Raw genomic sequence first — 17,398 nt, 5'->3', positions numbered from 1 at the left:
ACAGACAATCGGCGCATGCGCATTGTCAACATGGGTCCACACGCTAATGTGTCCGTGAAGAAACCGACTACCGTACACAACATGGTAGCTAGTTGATTTTTGTCCGACTAGTTAAAGCAAAGAGGGCAGCGACGAAGCTAGTAAAGTAGGGGGGAGTTAGTGCGACAGGGAAGAACAATATTTCTTCATTCAGCACGTTGCAGTTCGTCGTGGGGAACTTTTCTTTTGATATCTGAACTCTCAGACCACAGAATTAGCAAAGCTAGTTAGCATTATTTCTGGTTAGCACGCTGACGGACTACAGAGCAAGCAAGCCAGTGTCTGATATATAGTCTTCTTGTTGATGATCAATATAAGTTAAAAGTTACTTCTTGCAACATTGTGTAATGGCTGGCAGCACCTCCAAGACAATACACGATATCTTTCAATCTATGGAGTACGGACCGAGTAGTTCCAGCACTGCTACTGCTCAGGTAAAAACAAAAAAAACATGTATTTGCTGCACAAGTGTCGAGATATTGGTTGCATAGGTCTAAGTAGTAGTAAGACACATACCTTCGAGGTCAATTTACTCGAAATAAAGAACATTTTGTTAGAATTTCACCCATGTAATGACATTTAACTTATCTTTCTCGTCACGTTTTACATCATGTTTTAGATAATAGGAGTTAGCTGGCTATTACCATGTGAAGTTTATTACGGTAACTAACTCAAAGGCAGTCATGTGAGATGTGGTCTTGGGGATCAAGTTGGATGGGATCTTCTGTAGAGAACAGCAGTCTCTTTCAACAGCTAACCACCTAACATGTCCAGATTACGTTTCAGAAATGTAGTTTTTGCTAGATTATGTGCAGTATGATGTGCTTGGAACTAGTGAAAAGTGTATCCTGACCTCCCTACTCTCTGTGTTAGAGGTGTCTGTCTCTGCAGCCAATCAAATGTGACCAACTCAGAATTGGTCTCATTCATGTCTACCTGTCCAGATTTGAATAGGCCCACATTATAAGTAGGGCTGACCCCAATTAGTTGTCTGGTCGATTGTTTGGTGGTTAGGCTGTTGGTCAACCAAGATTGTTTTAACCGAGCAGTAACAAATATATACAGTACCAGTCAAATGTTTGGACACGCCTACTAATTCCAGGGTTTTTCTTTCTTTATATTATTTTCTAAATTGTATAATAATAGTGAAGACATCAACTATGAAATAGCACATATGGAATCATGTAGTAACCAATAGTGTTAAACAAATCAAAATATGGATCTTCAAAGTAGCCACCCTTTGCCTTGACAGCTTTGCACACTCTTGACATTCTCTCAACCAGTTTCAATAGGTAGTCAGCTGGAATGCATTTCAATTAACAGGTGTGCCTTGTTAAAAGTTAATTTGTGGAATTTCTTTCCTTAATGTGTTTGAGCCAATCAGTTGTGTTGTGACAAGGTAGGAGTGGTATACAGAACATATACCTAATTGGTAAAAGACCAAGTCCATATTATGGCAAGAATACCTTGAATAAGCAAATAGAAATGTCCATTATTACTTTTTGGAAAATTTCAAAAACTTTGAACGTTTCTTCAAGTGCAGTAGCAAAAACCATCAAACGCTATGATGAAACTGGCTCTCATGAGGACCGCCACAGTGAAGAGGCGACTCCAGGATGCTGCCCTTATAGGCAGAGTTGCAGAGAAAAAGCCATGTCTCAGACTGGCCAATAAAAATAAAAGATAGGCAAAAGAACACAGACACTGGACAGAGGAACTCTGCCTAGAAGGCCAGCATCCTGGAGTCGCCTCTTCACTGTTGACGTTGAGACTGGTGTTTTGCGGGTACTATTTAATGAAGCTGCCAGTTGAGGACTTGAGGTGTCATTTTCTCAAACTAGACACTAATGTACAAGGACATTTCTAGGTGACCCCAAACTTTTGAACGGTAGTGTGTGTGTACAGTTGAAGTTGGAAGTTTTCATACACCTTAGCCAAATACATTTGAACTCAGTTTTTCACAATTACTAACATTTAATCCTAGTAAAAAATACCCTGTCTTAGGTCAGTTAGGATCACCACTTTATTTTAAGAATGTGAAATGTCAGAATTATAGTAGAGAGAATTATTTATTTCAGCTTTTATTTCTTTCATCACATTCCCAGTGGGTCAGAATTGTTTATTTTTTTAAAATGTTTTATTATCCCCCATTTCTCCCCAATTTCGTGGTATCCAATTGTTAGTAGTTACTGTCTTGTCTCATTGCTACAACTCCCGTACGGGCTCGGGAGAGACGACGGTCGAGAGCCATGCGTCCTCCGAAACACAACCCAACCAAGCCGCACTGCTTCTTAACACAGCACGCATCCAACCCGGAAGCCAGCCGCACCAATGTGTCGGAGGAAACACCGTACACCTAGCGACCTGGTCAGCACGCACTGCGCCAGTCCCGCCACGGGAGTCGCTAGTGCGCGATGAGACTAGGATATCCCTACCGGCAAAACCCTCCCTATCCCGGACGACGCTAGGCCTATTGTGCGTCACCCCACGGACCTCCCGGTCGCGGCCGGCTGCGACAGGGCCTGGGCTCGAACCCAGAGTCTCTGGTGGCACAGCTAGCACTGCGATGCAGTGCCTTAGACCACTGCGCCACCCGGGAGGCCCGTGGGTCAGAAGTTTACATACACTCAATTGGTATTTGGTAGCATTGCCTTTAAATTGTTTGGGTCAAACGTTTCGGGTAGCCTTCAACAAGCTTCCCACAATAAGTTGGGTGAATTTTGGCCCATTCCTCCTGACAGAGCTGGTGTAACTGAGTCAGGTTTGTAGGCCTCCTTGCTCGCACACATTTTTTCAGTTCTGCCCACAAGTTTTCTATAGGATTGAGGTCAGGGCTTTGTGATGGCCACTCCAATACCTTGACTTTGTGGTCCTTAAGCCATTTTGCCACAACTTTGGAAGTATGCTTGGGGTCATTGTCCATTTGGAAACACCCATTTGCGACTAAGCTTTAACTTCCTGTGATGTCTTGAGATGTTGCTTCAATATATCCACACGATTTTCCCGCCTCATGATGCCATCTATTTTGTGAAGTGCACCAGTCCCTCCTGCAGCAAAGCACCCCCACAACATGATGCTGCCACCCCCGTGCTTCACGTTGGGATGGTGTTCTTCAGCTTGCATGCCTCCCCCTTTTCCCTCCAAACATAACGATGGTCATTATGGCCAAACAGTTCTATTTTTGTTTCATCAGACCAGAGGACATTTCTCCAAAAAGTACGATCTTTGTCCCCATGTACAATTGCAAACCGTAGTCTGGCTTTTTTATGGAGGTTTTGGAGCAGTGGCTTCTTCCTTGCTGAGCGGCCTTTCAGGTTATGTTGATTTATAAGACTTGTTTTACTGTGGATATAGATACTTTTGTATCTCCAGCATCTTCACAAGGTCCTTTGCTGTTGTTCTGGGATTGATTTGCACTTTTCGCACCAAAGTACGTTCATCTCTAGGAGACAGAACGCATCTCCTTCCTGAGCTGTATGACAGCTGCGTGGTCCCATGGTGTTTATACTAGCGTACTATTGTTTGTACAGATGAACGTGGTACCTTCAGGCGTTTGGAAATTGCTCTCAAGGATGAACCATACTTGTGGAGGTTCTGAGGTCTTGGTTGATTTCTTTTGATTTTCCCATGATGTCAAGCAAAGAGGCACTGAGTTTGAAGGTAGGCCTTGAAATACATGCACAGGTACACCTCCAATTGACTAAAATGATGTCAATTAGCCTATCAGAAGCTTCTAAAGCCATATAATTTTCTGGAATTTTCCAAGCTATTAAAGGCACAGTCAACTTAGTGTATGTAAACTTCTGATCCACTGGAATTGTGATACAGTGAAATAATCTGTCTGTAAACAATTGTTTGGCGAGTCGGTTAGATGTCCTAACCGACACGCCAAAACTATAGTTTGTTAGCAAGAAATGTGTGGAGTGGTTGAAAAACAAGTTTTAATGACTCCAACCTAAGTGTATGTATACTTCCGACTTCAACTGTATGTATGTGTGTGTGTGTATATATATATATATATATATATATATATATAAATAAATAAAAATCCCTATCCTCCATTGTATAGCCTACTCTCTCATACACACTGATGTAAGCTCTATCTCTGTATCTTTCCTCAGGCTTGGCTTGAGTCTCAGTCTCGTGCTCTCGGTCTGTTCATCGATGGAAAGTTTGTCCGTTCTGCAGACAGACAGACATGCAATGTGACCGACTCTTCAGGTAAAAAAGATAACCTACAGGGGAGCCATCCCCTTAATTTAGTATTGTTGTTCTATCTATATCTCTTGTCCTCCACTGCCCACTGTTTTCTCTTGTTATATTTGAAATGCATCATCAATAAAATAGTATTTTGCCATGTTTTTCTCCCACTCCCTCCCTAGGTGGTCCTGTGTGTAGTACTGTGTGTGCTGTGGATGAGGATGCATCCCTGTCTGTGTCCTCTGGGGCCAGTGGCTTCAAGGCCTGGAGTGCTCTCCCCTGTCATCTCAGAGCCAAGACTCTACTCAAGTAGCTACACACCACCCCTTTACCTCTGTCTAGGGTTCACTGATACACACTACACCTCTTTACCTCTGTCTAGGGTTGACTGATACACACTACACCCCTTTACCTCTGTCTAGGGTTGACTGATTCACACTACACCCCTTTACCTCTGTCTAGGGTTGACTGATACACCCCTTTACCTCTGTCTAGGGTTGACTGATACACCCCTTTACCTCTGTCTAGGGTTGACTGATACACCCCTTTACCTCTGTCTAGGGTTGACTGATACACCCCTTTACCTCTGTCTAGGGTTGACTGATCAACCCCTTTACCTCTGCCTAGGGTTGACTGATACACCCCTTTACCTCTGTCAATGGCTCACTGAGATACACACTAATAATACTTGATGTAAAGGGCTTTTCTCACCCACGACGCTGAAGAAAATAATACAAAATAAAATAATAACAATCAGAAACACAGAACATTGTAAGCGGACCACAATCAAAGCTATATATAGGCGTCGTCAGGAGAACAGAATTAACATAGGTCTTTGAAAGCTTTTCTGAACAGCTCAGTCTTTAGCATGTGCCTTAAACGAGGCCAGAGACTCTCCAGCCCTGACAGTGACTGGAATGCTGCACTGAGGTCCAGCACTATGAGGGTGCTGGCAGCCCCAGAGCCGGCATTCATGAGCTGTGTCCAGCTCTGATGCCCAGCTGGAAGGGCTCGAGTAGGTTGCGAGTGGCCAGATGGCGTGTTCGATAAGCTTACTCAGAAATGGCAGGTTGAAGATGGGCCTGCAGTTCTAGAGGTTGTTGGGGTCAGAACCAGGCTTTTTAAGTACTGGTATGACTGCAGCGAGTTTGAGCTGAGGGACACATCCAGTGGTGAGGAACGTGTTGATGATTTCCGTGAAAGGCTCCAGGGCAGGTAAGCAGGTTTTGACAAGGGAGGTGGTGACAGGGTCAAGTGGTGGGCCTCATTTTGTTCTAACCAGTTTGGTTACATCAGCTGCAGTGACTGTGGTGAAGGTGGAGAACCTTGACTCAGGGAGCAGAGGACCGGCTAGATCAACTACAGGGGCTGGAGAGGACAGAATGGGGGTGTTGATGTTTTCAATTTTGCTTTGGAAGCACAGGTATTGATTGCGCTGTTCTGGGGAGGCTGAGGCCGGAGGAGCTTGCTCCCAGTCGGAGAGCGCACCCAATAGTTTCCACTGCCGTTGCGGATCAGTTGGGAGTAGTAGTAGGATGTCTGAGCTTTAAGGCCTGTTTGTAGTCTTTCTGATGTCGCTCAAATATCTGCACGTGACAGTTAGCCCAGTTTTCTTACACTGCCGTTCTAGACGACGGCCAGTTGCTTTGAGAGAGCGTAAGCTCCTCGGTGTACCAGGGAGAAGATATGGGGAAAGACGTTTTCAAAGGAGCAACTTCATCAAGTTTGGAGGCCAAGGCAGTGTTGTATTGAGCCACAGAGTCAGTAACTGGCAGGTTGGAGATGGGCTGTGGCTGTGTTTTATAGTTTTAAGACTCCTATAGAGCGTTTCTTGGGCTGAGTGGGCAGAGGAATAGCTAGGGCGAAGGTGATGAGTTTGTGGTCGGACAGGCCTGGCATAATTCCATCCAGTTTGGCCAGATCCACGCCTCTGATTACAGACCAGCTCTAGTGTAATGGCCTTTGTCGTGGGTGGCAAAGTCCACATGCTGTTAGAGTCCAAAGTTATGCAGAACATCAGCCAGGCCAGTAGAGAGACTGCAGTCAGGGGAGTCGACATGTATGTTGAAATCACCAAGCACTAGCGTTGCAGGGCACGAGACTTAGGAGTGTTCGTAGCTCGGATAGTTCAACAAGGAAGTCAGTTGAGTTTTGGAGGCCGATTTGTATTTTTATTTTATTTTTTTTATTTTTTTTATATATTTTTATTATAATTATTATAATTATTTTTTTAATCAACACAGCCAGTACTGACGCAGAGCCAGTTATCTTGAAAGCTACGCGTTCAAAAGATGAGACAGCTGGTAACTGGAGTAGACTTCACAATAGTCAGTCCTGTAGATTTACAGCCAATCCTCCACCCCATCCGGGTGTGAGAGGACTGTCCAGGTCGGTGTGGCCAGTTGCAGCGCCTCGGTTGAGGGAAGATATACTCATTGCGCTGATGCCAAGTCTCAATGAGGCAGAAAGTCCAGACCTCTATCAGTGACCACGTCATTCAGCAGTAAAAGCTCTTGTTGTTTCTGGATTTTTGCATTTTTAAAATACCCAAGCTGAATGACTTTGGGAGTTGCCCTGAGGCCCAGTGTACTTTAGCATCCAACTCCGGTGTGCATGTTCTACTGCACTCGTTAGGAGTGCACACAGTAGACGTTTGTTAAATAGTCTGGTACCGGGTCCCATATTGAAAGAGGCTGTTCTCCAGCTTCTCACACAGGGTTGTTTTTAATATGTGCAAAACTTCTGCGGAATCATAATCAGTGGAGGTGTGCTGCCATTTCTGAATCTTTTGGCGCAGACTTCGGTCCTGTCCGTGGGAGATGAGTTGAGATGACGATCTAGCTAGTCTGGCATTTGAATCCAAACAATTAGCTAGTTGATTGGAGAAGTAGCCAAATGTGTCAGCTAATTTAACAATGATAGTAAAAACCTTTTTAAAATGAGATTTCTGTCTTCTATACCTAATAAGCTACAACAACAACAAGAAGTTGATAAACAATGCACATTTTAAAAACAAATAATTCCGGATCATTTTGCAGGAGTAAACTACCAAGGCTGGCACTAGGTGCCATCGCAACCATAAACACTACACTACAGACCACAATTTAATATCTAATATTTATGCCGGGCAAATTCAAGTTAGCATTTTGAGAAATGCTCTGTATTATCTCTATAACGTCTGTCTCTTCGCGTGTGCTTGCGTGTGTGCGTCCATCGTGTGTGTGTGTCAGGTTGGTGAGTGGCCTCCAGAGACACGGTCAGTGTCTGTCAGAGCTGTGTGACCTGGCCCAGTCTCCCAGTTCCCCTTCAGCACTGGTCAGACTGCTGCAGTACTATTCCGGCTGGGCTCAGCTCAGAGACTCACTCATTCCCGACTGGACGCCACGAGGTTAGTCCATGCTAGTGTGCGCGTGTTTGTAAGTGAATCTTTATCCGCGCGTGCATGGATGTCGTGGAGATCTTTCCTTGAGTATTGTACAACTGTGATTTGTGAAGTGTGTGTGTGTTGAATGTTCTCTTGTGTTTGTGTCTTTCAGGTGTGGTGGTGGTGGTTGTCTCTGACGACTGTTCTCTCTACTCTCTCATGCTGAAAGTCTTACCTGCACTGGCCATGGGTATGACACACACACACACACACACACACACACACACACACACACACACACACACACACACACACACACACACACACACACACACACACACACACACACACACACACACAGAGAGTTACAGATCCAGGCTATCTAATCAACATGACCAAAGGTCAATTACCTAGAAAGTCATGGGGGAAAAAACGTTTCAAAACGGACCCTGTCACCTTCTACCCTGACAAAGATTCCCTTCTGGAAGGTAAAGCTTTACTCTACCGTTTGTGACCTTAACGTTTCTGTTTCCCAGGCAACGCAGTGGTGGCGATCCCTGGCGTGGGGACAGCGCCTCCTGTTCTGTTATTGGCTCAGCTGTTTGTGGAGGCGGGACTTCCTGCGGGGGTGCTGAATGTGGTGACGGGCGACGTTTTGTCGCTGGGTTCTAAAGTGGCTCAAAACCCGCACGTCAGCTATGTCACTTACAGTGGCAACAAGAAGGTGGACACACACACACACACACACACACACTCACTCAAACCAATGTGTTAGTCAGTAGTGCTTATGCATCCTTTTTGATGTCTTTTTCCTGTATGCATCTGCTCGTGCATCTTCTCACTAGCTCTCATTTCACTGACAGGTTCTTTATCGAGGAATGTTTTCACTTGCTATGACTGTGATATGCGGTTGTTTTATCTACCCTGGTTGAAACCACTGACTGTAAGTCGCTCCGGAGAAGAGGGTCTGCCGAATGACCAGAATTCTATGTAAATGTAATGGGACTGCAATTCGCTGTGTGACGTGAACGTTTTCCATTTGGTGCGGCAGTGAATTTGACAGTTGTCCCGTGACAGTCGTGTGTGTTTGTGCTTTTGATTGAACTTCCTCTTTTCTCTCTCACCAACTAGTAACTTCCCTCCAATCTCTTCTTTCCTTCTTTTTCAGGATGGAGAGATTCTGTGCAGGGCCACAGCAGGCATGGGTGTTCCCGTCTCTCTCTCCCTCTCCCTCGGAGCCACCTGTCCCTTCATCATCTTTGAGTCTGCCGATATCGACAGTGCCGTGGATGGAGTGATCGAGACCGCCTTTAAGAAGAACAGAGAGGTGAAACGGATGGCTTTCTTTTCTCACTCGTTTAAAAAAAAGAAAGAAGCCAAATCATTGAATGAATCGAGAGATTCCTGTGAAAGAACAAGATGCAATCCGAACCATGGCCACAGGTGGTCAGTGTTGTACAGTATGACCGATCTGTACCTCTCCCTCACACCAAAATAAATTAAATAATTAAAGCCCCCATTTAAAGCCCCCTCTCTGACTCAGTAGGCCTATATGACTTATATGAACAGTAGACCAATAAAATAACCCCCCCCCCCATATCTTTATTTTGCTCTCTTTCTCACCCTCCTCCCTCAGTACCAGTGGATGCTGTGTGTCCAGGAGTCAGTGTTGGACAGTGTTGTAGCCCGTCTGAAGGTTCGGATGGCAGGGATGAAGAGTGTTCCTCTCCTGGCCGAGGGGGACCGAAGGCTGGTGGACGCTGCAGTACAGGAGGCCCAACAGCAGGGGGCCACGGTCAGTCACGATATTTACATTTAACATTTTAGTCGTTTAGGAGACGCTCTTGTCCAGAGTGACTTACAGGTGCAGTTAGGGTTAAGTGCCTTGCTCAAGGGGACATCGACGGATTTTTCACCTTGTCGGCTCTGGGATTCAAACCAGCACCCTTTCGTTTACTGGCCCAACACTCTTAACCGCTAGGCTACCATGTACACTGAGTGTACAGAACATTAGGAACACCATCCTAATATTGAGTTGGACCCCCTTTTGCCCTCAGAACAGCCTCAATTCGTCGGGGCATGGACTCTACAAGGTGTCAAGCGTTCGGGCCAATGTTGACCCCAATGCTTCCCACAGTTGTCAAGTTGGCTGGATGTCCTTTGGGCGCTGGACCATTATTGGTACCACATTAAACTGTTGAGCGTGAAAAACCCAGCAGTATTGCAGTTCTTGACACACTCAACCCGGGTTCGCCTGGCACCTACTAACATACCTCGTTTTAAAGGCACTTCAATAGTTCACCTGGTCAGTCTATGTCATGGAAAGCGCAAGAGTTCCTAATGTTTTGTACACTCAGTGTACACCCTCATTCTGTAATCGTCAATCCCATTAAAAAAATATCTTAAAATGTTAGAAAACGGGGGCATTTTAGATATACAATTATATTAGTGTTTGTGGAGAAACATATTTCTCCAAATGCTTTTTTATGAAATTTGACTTGAAGACCATTCGAAAAGCCTACAAAAGTTAGAATACCAGGAAGTAGCCTTGTAGTTAATGACGTGTCACTTTCATAGCGTACAGCCTTAGTATAGGTGGGGGACATTAGTCACTCTATACCAATTAGGCCATAGGAGGGAAACATTTTGAACAAGCACTGCAGTGAGCAAAATAATCATAACATTTCAAGAAGACCTGAAGACAGTAAATCCAATGCAAGTTCCAAATACTGCAACTCAGAATTCCATCTTGGACTATATGGACTATTTCATCTTGCTTTTTGGCATTTTTTTTTTTATCATTATTTTGTTAGATATGGTGTTGAGCACAATGAATAAAATTACCTTTTTAATATATATACATTGCTCAAAAAAATAAAGGGAACACTAAAATAACACATCCTAGATCTGAATGAATGAAATATTCTTATTAAATACTTTTTTCTTTACATAGTTGAATGTGCTGACAACAAAATCACACAAAAATTATCAATGGAAATCAAATTTATCAACCCATGGAGGTCTGGATTTGGAGTCACACTCAAAATTAAAGTGGAAAACTACACTACAGGCTGATCCAACTTTGATGTAATGTCCTTAAAACAAGTCAAAATGAGGCTCAGTAGTGTGTGTGGCCTCCCTACAACGCCTGGGCATGCTCCTGATGAGGTGGCGGATGGTCTCCTGAGGCATCTCCTCCCAGACCTGGACTAAAGCATCCGCCAACTCCTGGACAGTCTGTGGTGCAACGTGGCGTTGGTGGATGGAGCAACACATGATGTCCCAGATGTGCTCAATTGGATTCAGGTCTGGGGAACGGGCGGGCCAGTCCATAGCATCAATGCCTTCCTCTTGCAGGAACTGCTGACACACTCCAGCCACATGAGGTCTAGCATTGTCTTATATTAGGAGGAACCCAGGGCCAACCGCACCAGCATATGGTCTCACAAGGGGTCTGAGGATCTCATCTCGGTACCTAATGGCAGTCAGGCTACCTCTGGCGAGCCCATGGAAGGCTGTGCGGCCCCCCAAAGAAATGCCACCCCACACCATGACTGACCCACCGCCAAACCGGTCATGCTGGAGGATGTTTCAGGCAGCAGAACGTTCACCACGGCGTCTCCAGACTGTCACGTCTGTCACATGTGCTCAGTGTGAACCTGCTTTCATCTGTGAAGAGCACAGGGCGCCAGTGGCGAATTTGCCAATCTTGGTGTTCTCTCGCAAATGCCAAACGTCCTGCCGGGTGTTGGGCTGTAAGCACAACCCCCACCTGTGGACGTCGGGCCCTCATACCACCCTCATGGAGTCTGTTTCTGACCGTTTGAGCAGACACATGCACATTTGTGGCCTGCTGGAGGTCATTTTGCAGGGCTTTGGCAGTGCTCCTCCTTGCACAAAGGCGGAGGTAGTGGTCCTGCTGCTGGGTTGTTGCCCTCCTACGGCCTCCTCCACGTCTCCTGATGTACTGGCCTGTCTCCTGGTAGCGCCTCCATGCTCTGGACACTACGTTGACAGACACAGCAAACCTTCTTGCCACAGCTCGCATTGATGTGCCATCATGGATGAGCTGCACTACCTGAGCCACTTGTGTGGGTTGTAGACTCCGTCTCATGCTACCACTAGAGTGAAAGCACCGCCAGCATTCAAAAGTGACCAAAACATCAGCCAGGAAGCATAGGAACTGAGAAGTGGTCTGTGGTCACCACCTGCAGAACCACTCCTTTATTGGGGGTGTCTTGCTAATTGCCTATAATTTCCACCTGTTGTCTATTCCATTTGCGCAACAGCATGTGAAATTTATTGTCAATCAGTGTTGCTTCCTAAGTGGACAGTTTGATTTCACAGAAGTGTGATTGACTTGGAGTTACATTGTGTTGTTTAAGTGTTCCCTTTATTTTTTTGAGCAGTGTATATATATATTTTTAAGTAAATGGTAACCTAATTGTGTTTTGCTTGTGTCAGCTGATCCAGCCATGTCCCCCGCCCTCCTCCGGTGCTGCCTATCCCCCCACGGTGCTGTGTGGAGTAGCCCCCTCCTGCACCTGTGTGGTGACCCCATCCCCCGGCCCTCTGTTACCCCTCCTCTCCTTCAGGAGCCACGGGGAGGGCGTCACTCTGGGTAAGGAGGACCACACCATACGGTTTCTATGACCACACCAACCACTAATGAAACACTCATCTATCCATCTGTTTATCTGTCTTGACAGGGAACCACAGCCCTCACGGCCAGGCTGCCTCTCTCTGGACTGAAGACCTAACTCTGGCCCTGGAGGCTGCCAAGAGGTACAGGACACACACACACACACTATCTTGGTCTCCCAATATTAATCTCAAGTCACCATGGCTGAAGACATTTAGTGTGGTGTGTCCTCTCTGCGTTAGATGTATAATTCCTATCACCCAAAAGCCACCTGACAAATAATGGACTATGAGATATAACACACCTTATTAACCCTTCCTCGAACCTCTCTCCCCAGCCTGTCTGTGGGTACAGTGTGGGTGAACTCCCACTCTGTGATGGACCCTTCCCTGCCTATCTCTGGCCACAAGGAGAGTGGCAACTGCATCGATGGAGGGAAGGAGGTATGGAGAATAGCCATGTTCTGTCCCTGTCCAGAGGGAATTTTGTTGATAATGCTTGTAATTATCCAATCTTTTCTGATATTCACACATGCCTTCTAGAGTGTCGGGCTATAGGTTGTTTGTAGACAGTGTGCCTTATGTCTGAGTGTCTCCTAAATGACCCCTTCTCTTTTCCAGGGTCTGTTCCAATTCCTCCGCCCTTCCTCCTCTCCTCCTCTACCCCGCTCCTCTCCAGCCTCTGTTGATTACTCCAAGTTTGGAACGGCGGCATCAGCGGCCATCATTCCAGAGGGATCTAATTCATCCAGGTGTGTGTGTGTCTGTCTTCCGAGACTTCTTTTAAAGTTGCCTTTGTACTTATTCAGTCACTTGTAATGTTCTTAATTCCCTCTTTCCCTCCCTCCTGTTTCTATCTCTCCTTCAGTACCCCTCGTTCCTATCTGCAGTATGTGGGGGGGAAGCAGTGTAAGTCTGAGTCTGGCAGCAGTGTGTGTGTCCTGGCACCAGGGGGAACTGTTCTCGCCTACTGTCCTGACGGGGGGAGGAAAGACGTTCGCAACGCCGTGGAGGCGGCCATTAAGGTCCAACCTGGGTAAGCTCTGCTCTAAGCTGGATTTTTATCGACCAAACGTCACCGACAGTGTCGTCAGGGCCGTATGATACTGGGGCAGTATGGAGGTGTGTTTGACACCTGTATAATGACATATTGGGGGAGACACACCAACAAATAGCACTTCATTGTATTCTGTAAGTGAGCTGTGTTTTAATGTGAATCTAGCGTTGTCTCTGGTCTCCGCTCCCCGCACCTCTCTGATTCAGAGGGGTTGGGTTAAATGAGGAAGACACGTTTCGGGTGAGTGCATTCAGTTGTGCAACTCACTAGTTGTCCCCCTTTCCCTTTAACTCTGGCAAGCACCGCATTCTCTTTGCAGAGCCCTCTGCGGTGTGGTGAAGGTGGTTACGGAGTACGTTTAGTGGAGCATTAATCTTACTCTGGGCTCTATACAGTATGGACTATCACATATAAATGCCTTCTCTCATCTCTCCTTCGAAGTGACTGGCATGAAAGGAGTTTGAAAAGAAAATGCATATGAGTCTGGGTCTGTGTGTGATTTACACTGAGTATACCAAACATTAGGAACACCTTGCTAATATTGAGTTGCATCTCCTTTTGCCTTCAGAACAGCCTCAATTAGTCGGGGCGTGGACTCTACAAGGGGTCATGTGTTCCACAGGGATGCTGGCCCATGTTGACTCCACTTCCCACAGTTGTGTCAAGTTAGCTGGATGTCTTTTGGGTGGTGGGCCATTCTTTAACACACGGGAAACTGTTGAGCGTGAAAAACCCTGCAGCGTTGCAGTTCTTGACACAAACCGGTGCGCCTGGCACCTACTACCATACCCTGTTCAAAGGCACTTACATTTTTTTAGTCTTGCCCATTCACCCTCTGAATGGCACACATGCACAATCCTTGTCTCAAGACTTAAAAATCCTTCCTTAACCTGGCCCCTCCCCTTCATCTACACTGATTTGAAGTGGGTTTAACAAGTGACATCAATAAGGGATCATAGCTTTCAGCTGGATTCACCTGGTCAGTCTGTCATGGAAAGAGCAGGTGTTAATAATGTTTTGTGTACTGTGCATATTTTCTCTCGCTATCCTGACAGTTGGATGAAGAAGAGCCCTGTGGCCCGAGCTCAGTGCCTCTTCTCTCTGGCTGAGACCTTGGAGCTGAAGAGACGGGACATGGCCGTGTCACTCCACTCCCAGACAGGCCTCTCATTGGAGAAGGCGGACATGGAGGTGGAGCTGAGCATCGCTCAGCTCTGTGATTGGGCCGCCCGCTGTGATAAGGAAAGGGGCGGAGTTCCGGTGAGACTTTTATGTATTCTGTCCTAATAGTAGTAACTTCTGTATAATACTAGTGGCTGTTTGTGTTTAACACTTACTCACGCACCCCCAACGTTCTGGCTGGCACACAGGCCACCAACAAAGCCTCTCCACTTCAGGAGGTCATACTGTAAATAAAGTGTCTCTTCTCTAACCTCCTTTTCTCTAGTCCGTCCCACAGTCCGGTTCGGCTCTGTCCATCCCCGAGGCTCTTGGAGTGGTGGGTGTGGTTCTCCCTGACTCCTCCCCCCTCCTCTCTATGGTCTCCCTGCTGGCAGCTGCTGTTGCCATGGGCAATGCTGTCGTCATGGTGCCCAGTCCAAAGTACCCACTGCCTGCTCTAGAATTCATCCAGGTGAGTTCTGTCCTGCCCCCTGACGTTTTGATTCAACTGTGTACTTGTGTGCACACGCTTGCTTGTGTATGCTGTTGCGTGTGTGTGTGCATGTATTTTCGCCCAAACACATCTGTTACCTGTCTCTCTAGGTTCTCCAGTCCTCAGATCTTCCAGGAGGCGTGGTCAGCATTATAACTGGTGGCAGAGATCAGCTGACCCAGGCTCTAGCCAATCACAGTGTCATCAAGGCCGTATGGTACTGGGGGAGTATGGAGGTATGTTTGACCCCTGTATACTCACACAACAACAAATAGCACTTAATTGCATTCCAGTAGAGTATATAAATGAGCTGTGTAATCTCTCTCTCTCACACACACACAGGGTTGCCAGTTCCTACAGCACACGTGTGCCAGCCCTCTGAAGAGCCTGTGGCTCCACTGCCAGGAGGAGGATGGAGGGAGAGACTGGGCCCAGCCTCATGCCTCACTCCTGGAAGAGATGTGGAGACAGGCCGTCCAGTGGAAGAGTGTCTGGATACCCACTGCTTAGAGAGAGACGGGGGGGGGGGAGGGAGGGAAAGAGACAGATGGGTGAGAGAGAAAGAGGCAGGGGGAGACAGTAGAGTGAGAGATTAAGTATATTAAAACAAGAACATTTATTTGAAGTGAAGGGGGCGGGGGGTTGTAAGGGTCATTCTTAGTCGCATTCTGGGAATGATTTTATGTAACGCACTTGACAGAAGGGCAATTTGGAAATGTTCTACAAACTGTATGAAACGTCCTCTTTCATGACTATGAAACCTAGGATGTTCCAGTGGTTTCCTCCCATCAGAGGACTGTATGCCGACGACTCGGTGGTAAATAACACCAGATTCTCTACAGGAAGCCAGCTTTAGTCAGCCAACAATGCCTTCATAATTTTGCCTTACTGTATGTTATCAAATAGGGGCTTAGATTGAGGAAGAAATCAAAATGTAGATTTCTGTCCCCCATGAGAAGTTAATACAGCTGTACCGATTTTTACATTATTAGTACCGTATTATGTTAAACTAGTAGTGTTCCAAACACAAAAGTAGACATTCCTTTTGTGGGGATCTTCAATCGTGCCGGATAGGCTAGGCCTACTGTTTCAGCACGAGTAGTCTTCACGTTTTTAGTCTTCATTTTTTTATGTCCAATCAGACATTTTGAAATGTATATGATAAAAACATTCTAAATAATGTACTTCTGATGTTCAAAAGCCAAAATAAAAAGATATTCACCTCATATCTTGTGCTCTCTTTTTAAGTAGGCCATCTTAATTCATGAGGGCTGGTCATGAGATTGCTTTTTCTGGAAGTGATTGTATGACTGGCATGTGTGTAAGGTCATGACGATGTTTTTTTATGTTTTTTATACCGTGATGAATTTGACTGTTTTATAAATTTGTTCCCCGCTGTAAAGCGGCAAGCAGCTACTGGTTTTCTGTGGCTTTACATCACACAGTGCTACTCTATTATCTTTAGGTGTGTAAAAAACTGTCGGTCGCTAAATCCAGGACGACCTAGGACCGTGTAAAAACAGCTAGCTGGAGTTTGTCTGAGCCCTCAGCTGCTATGTATTTAATGCTGAGGCTACATACAGGCACCCTAGTCTGATGGCATTGTCTCACATTTCATTATTGTGCTGATGGTGCATTCTTTACGGTTATAATTGTATTATACAAGGGCAGTGCCTTTCCCGCATTGTGGTCATTTCCAGGCCTAGTGCTTTATCATAGCCTTATAGCATACCTGCCATGGCTAATGCTAGCTTCAGGCTCTACCCGAGCCTCCTTATTATACTGAACAAAAATATAAACGCAGCATGCAACAATTTCAAAGATTTTACTGAGTTGGTTTGTATAAGGAAATCAGTCAATCGAAATAAATTAAGCCCTAATCTATGGATTTCACATGACTTGGCAGGGGTGCAGCCATGGGTGGGCCTTATTACATACAAAAATACTCAGCACACCCCTCTATAGTTGCCTTGTACACTTAGTATACCAAACATTAGGAACACCTTCATACTATTGAGTTGCATCCCCTATTGCGCTCAGAACAGCCTCGATTCGTTGAGGCATGGACTCTACAAGGTGTCGAAAGCGTTCCATAGGGGTGCTGGCCCATGTTGACTCCAATGCTTCCCACAGTTGTGTCCAGTTGGCTGGATGTCCTTTGGGTGCTGGACCATTCTTAATGCACAGGGAAACTGTTGAGCGTGAAGAACCCTGCAGCGTTGCAGTTCTTGACACAGTCAAACCGGTGCACCTGGCACCTACCCTGTTCAAAGGCACTTAAATCTGTCTTGCCCAAGGCACACATACATAACCCATGTCTCAAATGTGTCAAGGCTTAAAAATCCTTATTTAACCTGTCACCTTCCCTTCATCTACACTGATTGAAGTGGCTCTAACAAGTGACATCAATAAGGGATCATAGCTTTCATACTGGTCAGTCTGT

The 17,398-nt window shown here is 45.9% G+C and overlaps 1 protein-coding gene across 1 annotated transcript; it reads left to right on the top strand.

Moving 5' to 3' along the window:
* The first annotated feature begins 67 nt into the window (after nucleotides 1-67).
* Nucleotides 68-16,181, top strand: aldh16a1 (aldehyde dehydrogenase 16 family, member A1). Its single transcript, XM_071348141.1, has 17 exons — nucleotides 68-473; nucleotides 4,161-4,260; nucleotides 4,422-4,548; nucleotides 7,470-7,627; nucleotides 7,776-7,853; nucleotides 8,140-8,327; nucleotides 8,772-8,930; nucleotides 9,240-9,398; nucleotides 12,068-12,224; nucleotides 12,313-12,388; nucleotides 12,583-12,688; nucleotides 12,866-12,996; nucleotides 13,113-13,280; nucleotides 14,357-14,561; nucleotides 14,749-14,934; nucleotides 15,066-15,191; nucleotides 15,298-16,181. Exons 1-17 carry the CDS (start codon nucleotides 387-389, stop codon nucleotides 15,463-15,465), a joined length of 2,379 nt encoding a protein of 792 aa, XP_071204242.1. The 5' UTR covers nucleotides 68-386; the 3' UTR covers nucleotides 15,466-16,181.
* Nucleotides 16,182-17,398: the final 1,217 nt, after the last annotated feature.

Source organism: Salvelinus alpinus, chromosome 1 (genome assembly GCF_045679555.1).
Source record: "Salvelinus alpinus chromosome 1, SLU_Salpinus.1, whole genome shotgun sequence".
Taxonomy (NCBI): Eukaryota; Metazoa; Chordata; class Actinopteri; order Salmoniformes; family Salmonidae; genus Salvelinus; species Salvelinus alpinus.
This window is presented reverse-complemented; position numbering and strand designations above follow the sequence as displayed.

Coding starts and splice junctions, on each gene's coding strand:
- aldh16a1 (XM_071348141.1), top strand. CDS start 387: ATGGCTGGCAGCACCTCCAAGACAATACACGATATCTTTCAATCTATG. Junction 12,225..12,312: donor CGGGGAGGGCGTCACTCTGG/GTAAGGAGGACC, acceptor CTGTCTTGACAG/GGAACCACAGCCCTCACGGC. Junction 14,935..15,065: donor CTGCTCTAGAATTCATCCAG/GTGAGTTCTGTC, acceptor CTGTCTCTCTAG/GTTCTCCAGTCCTCAGATCT.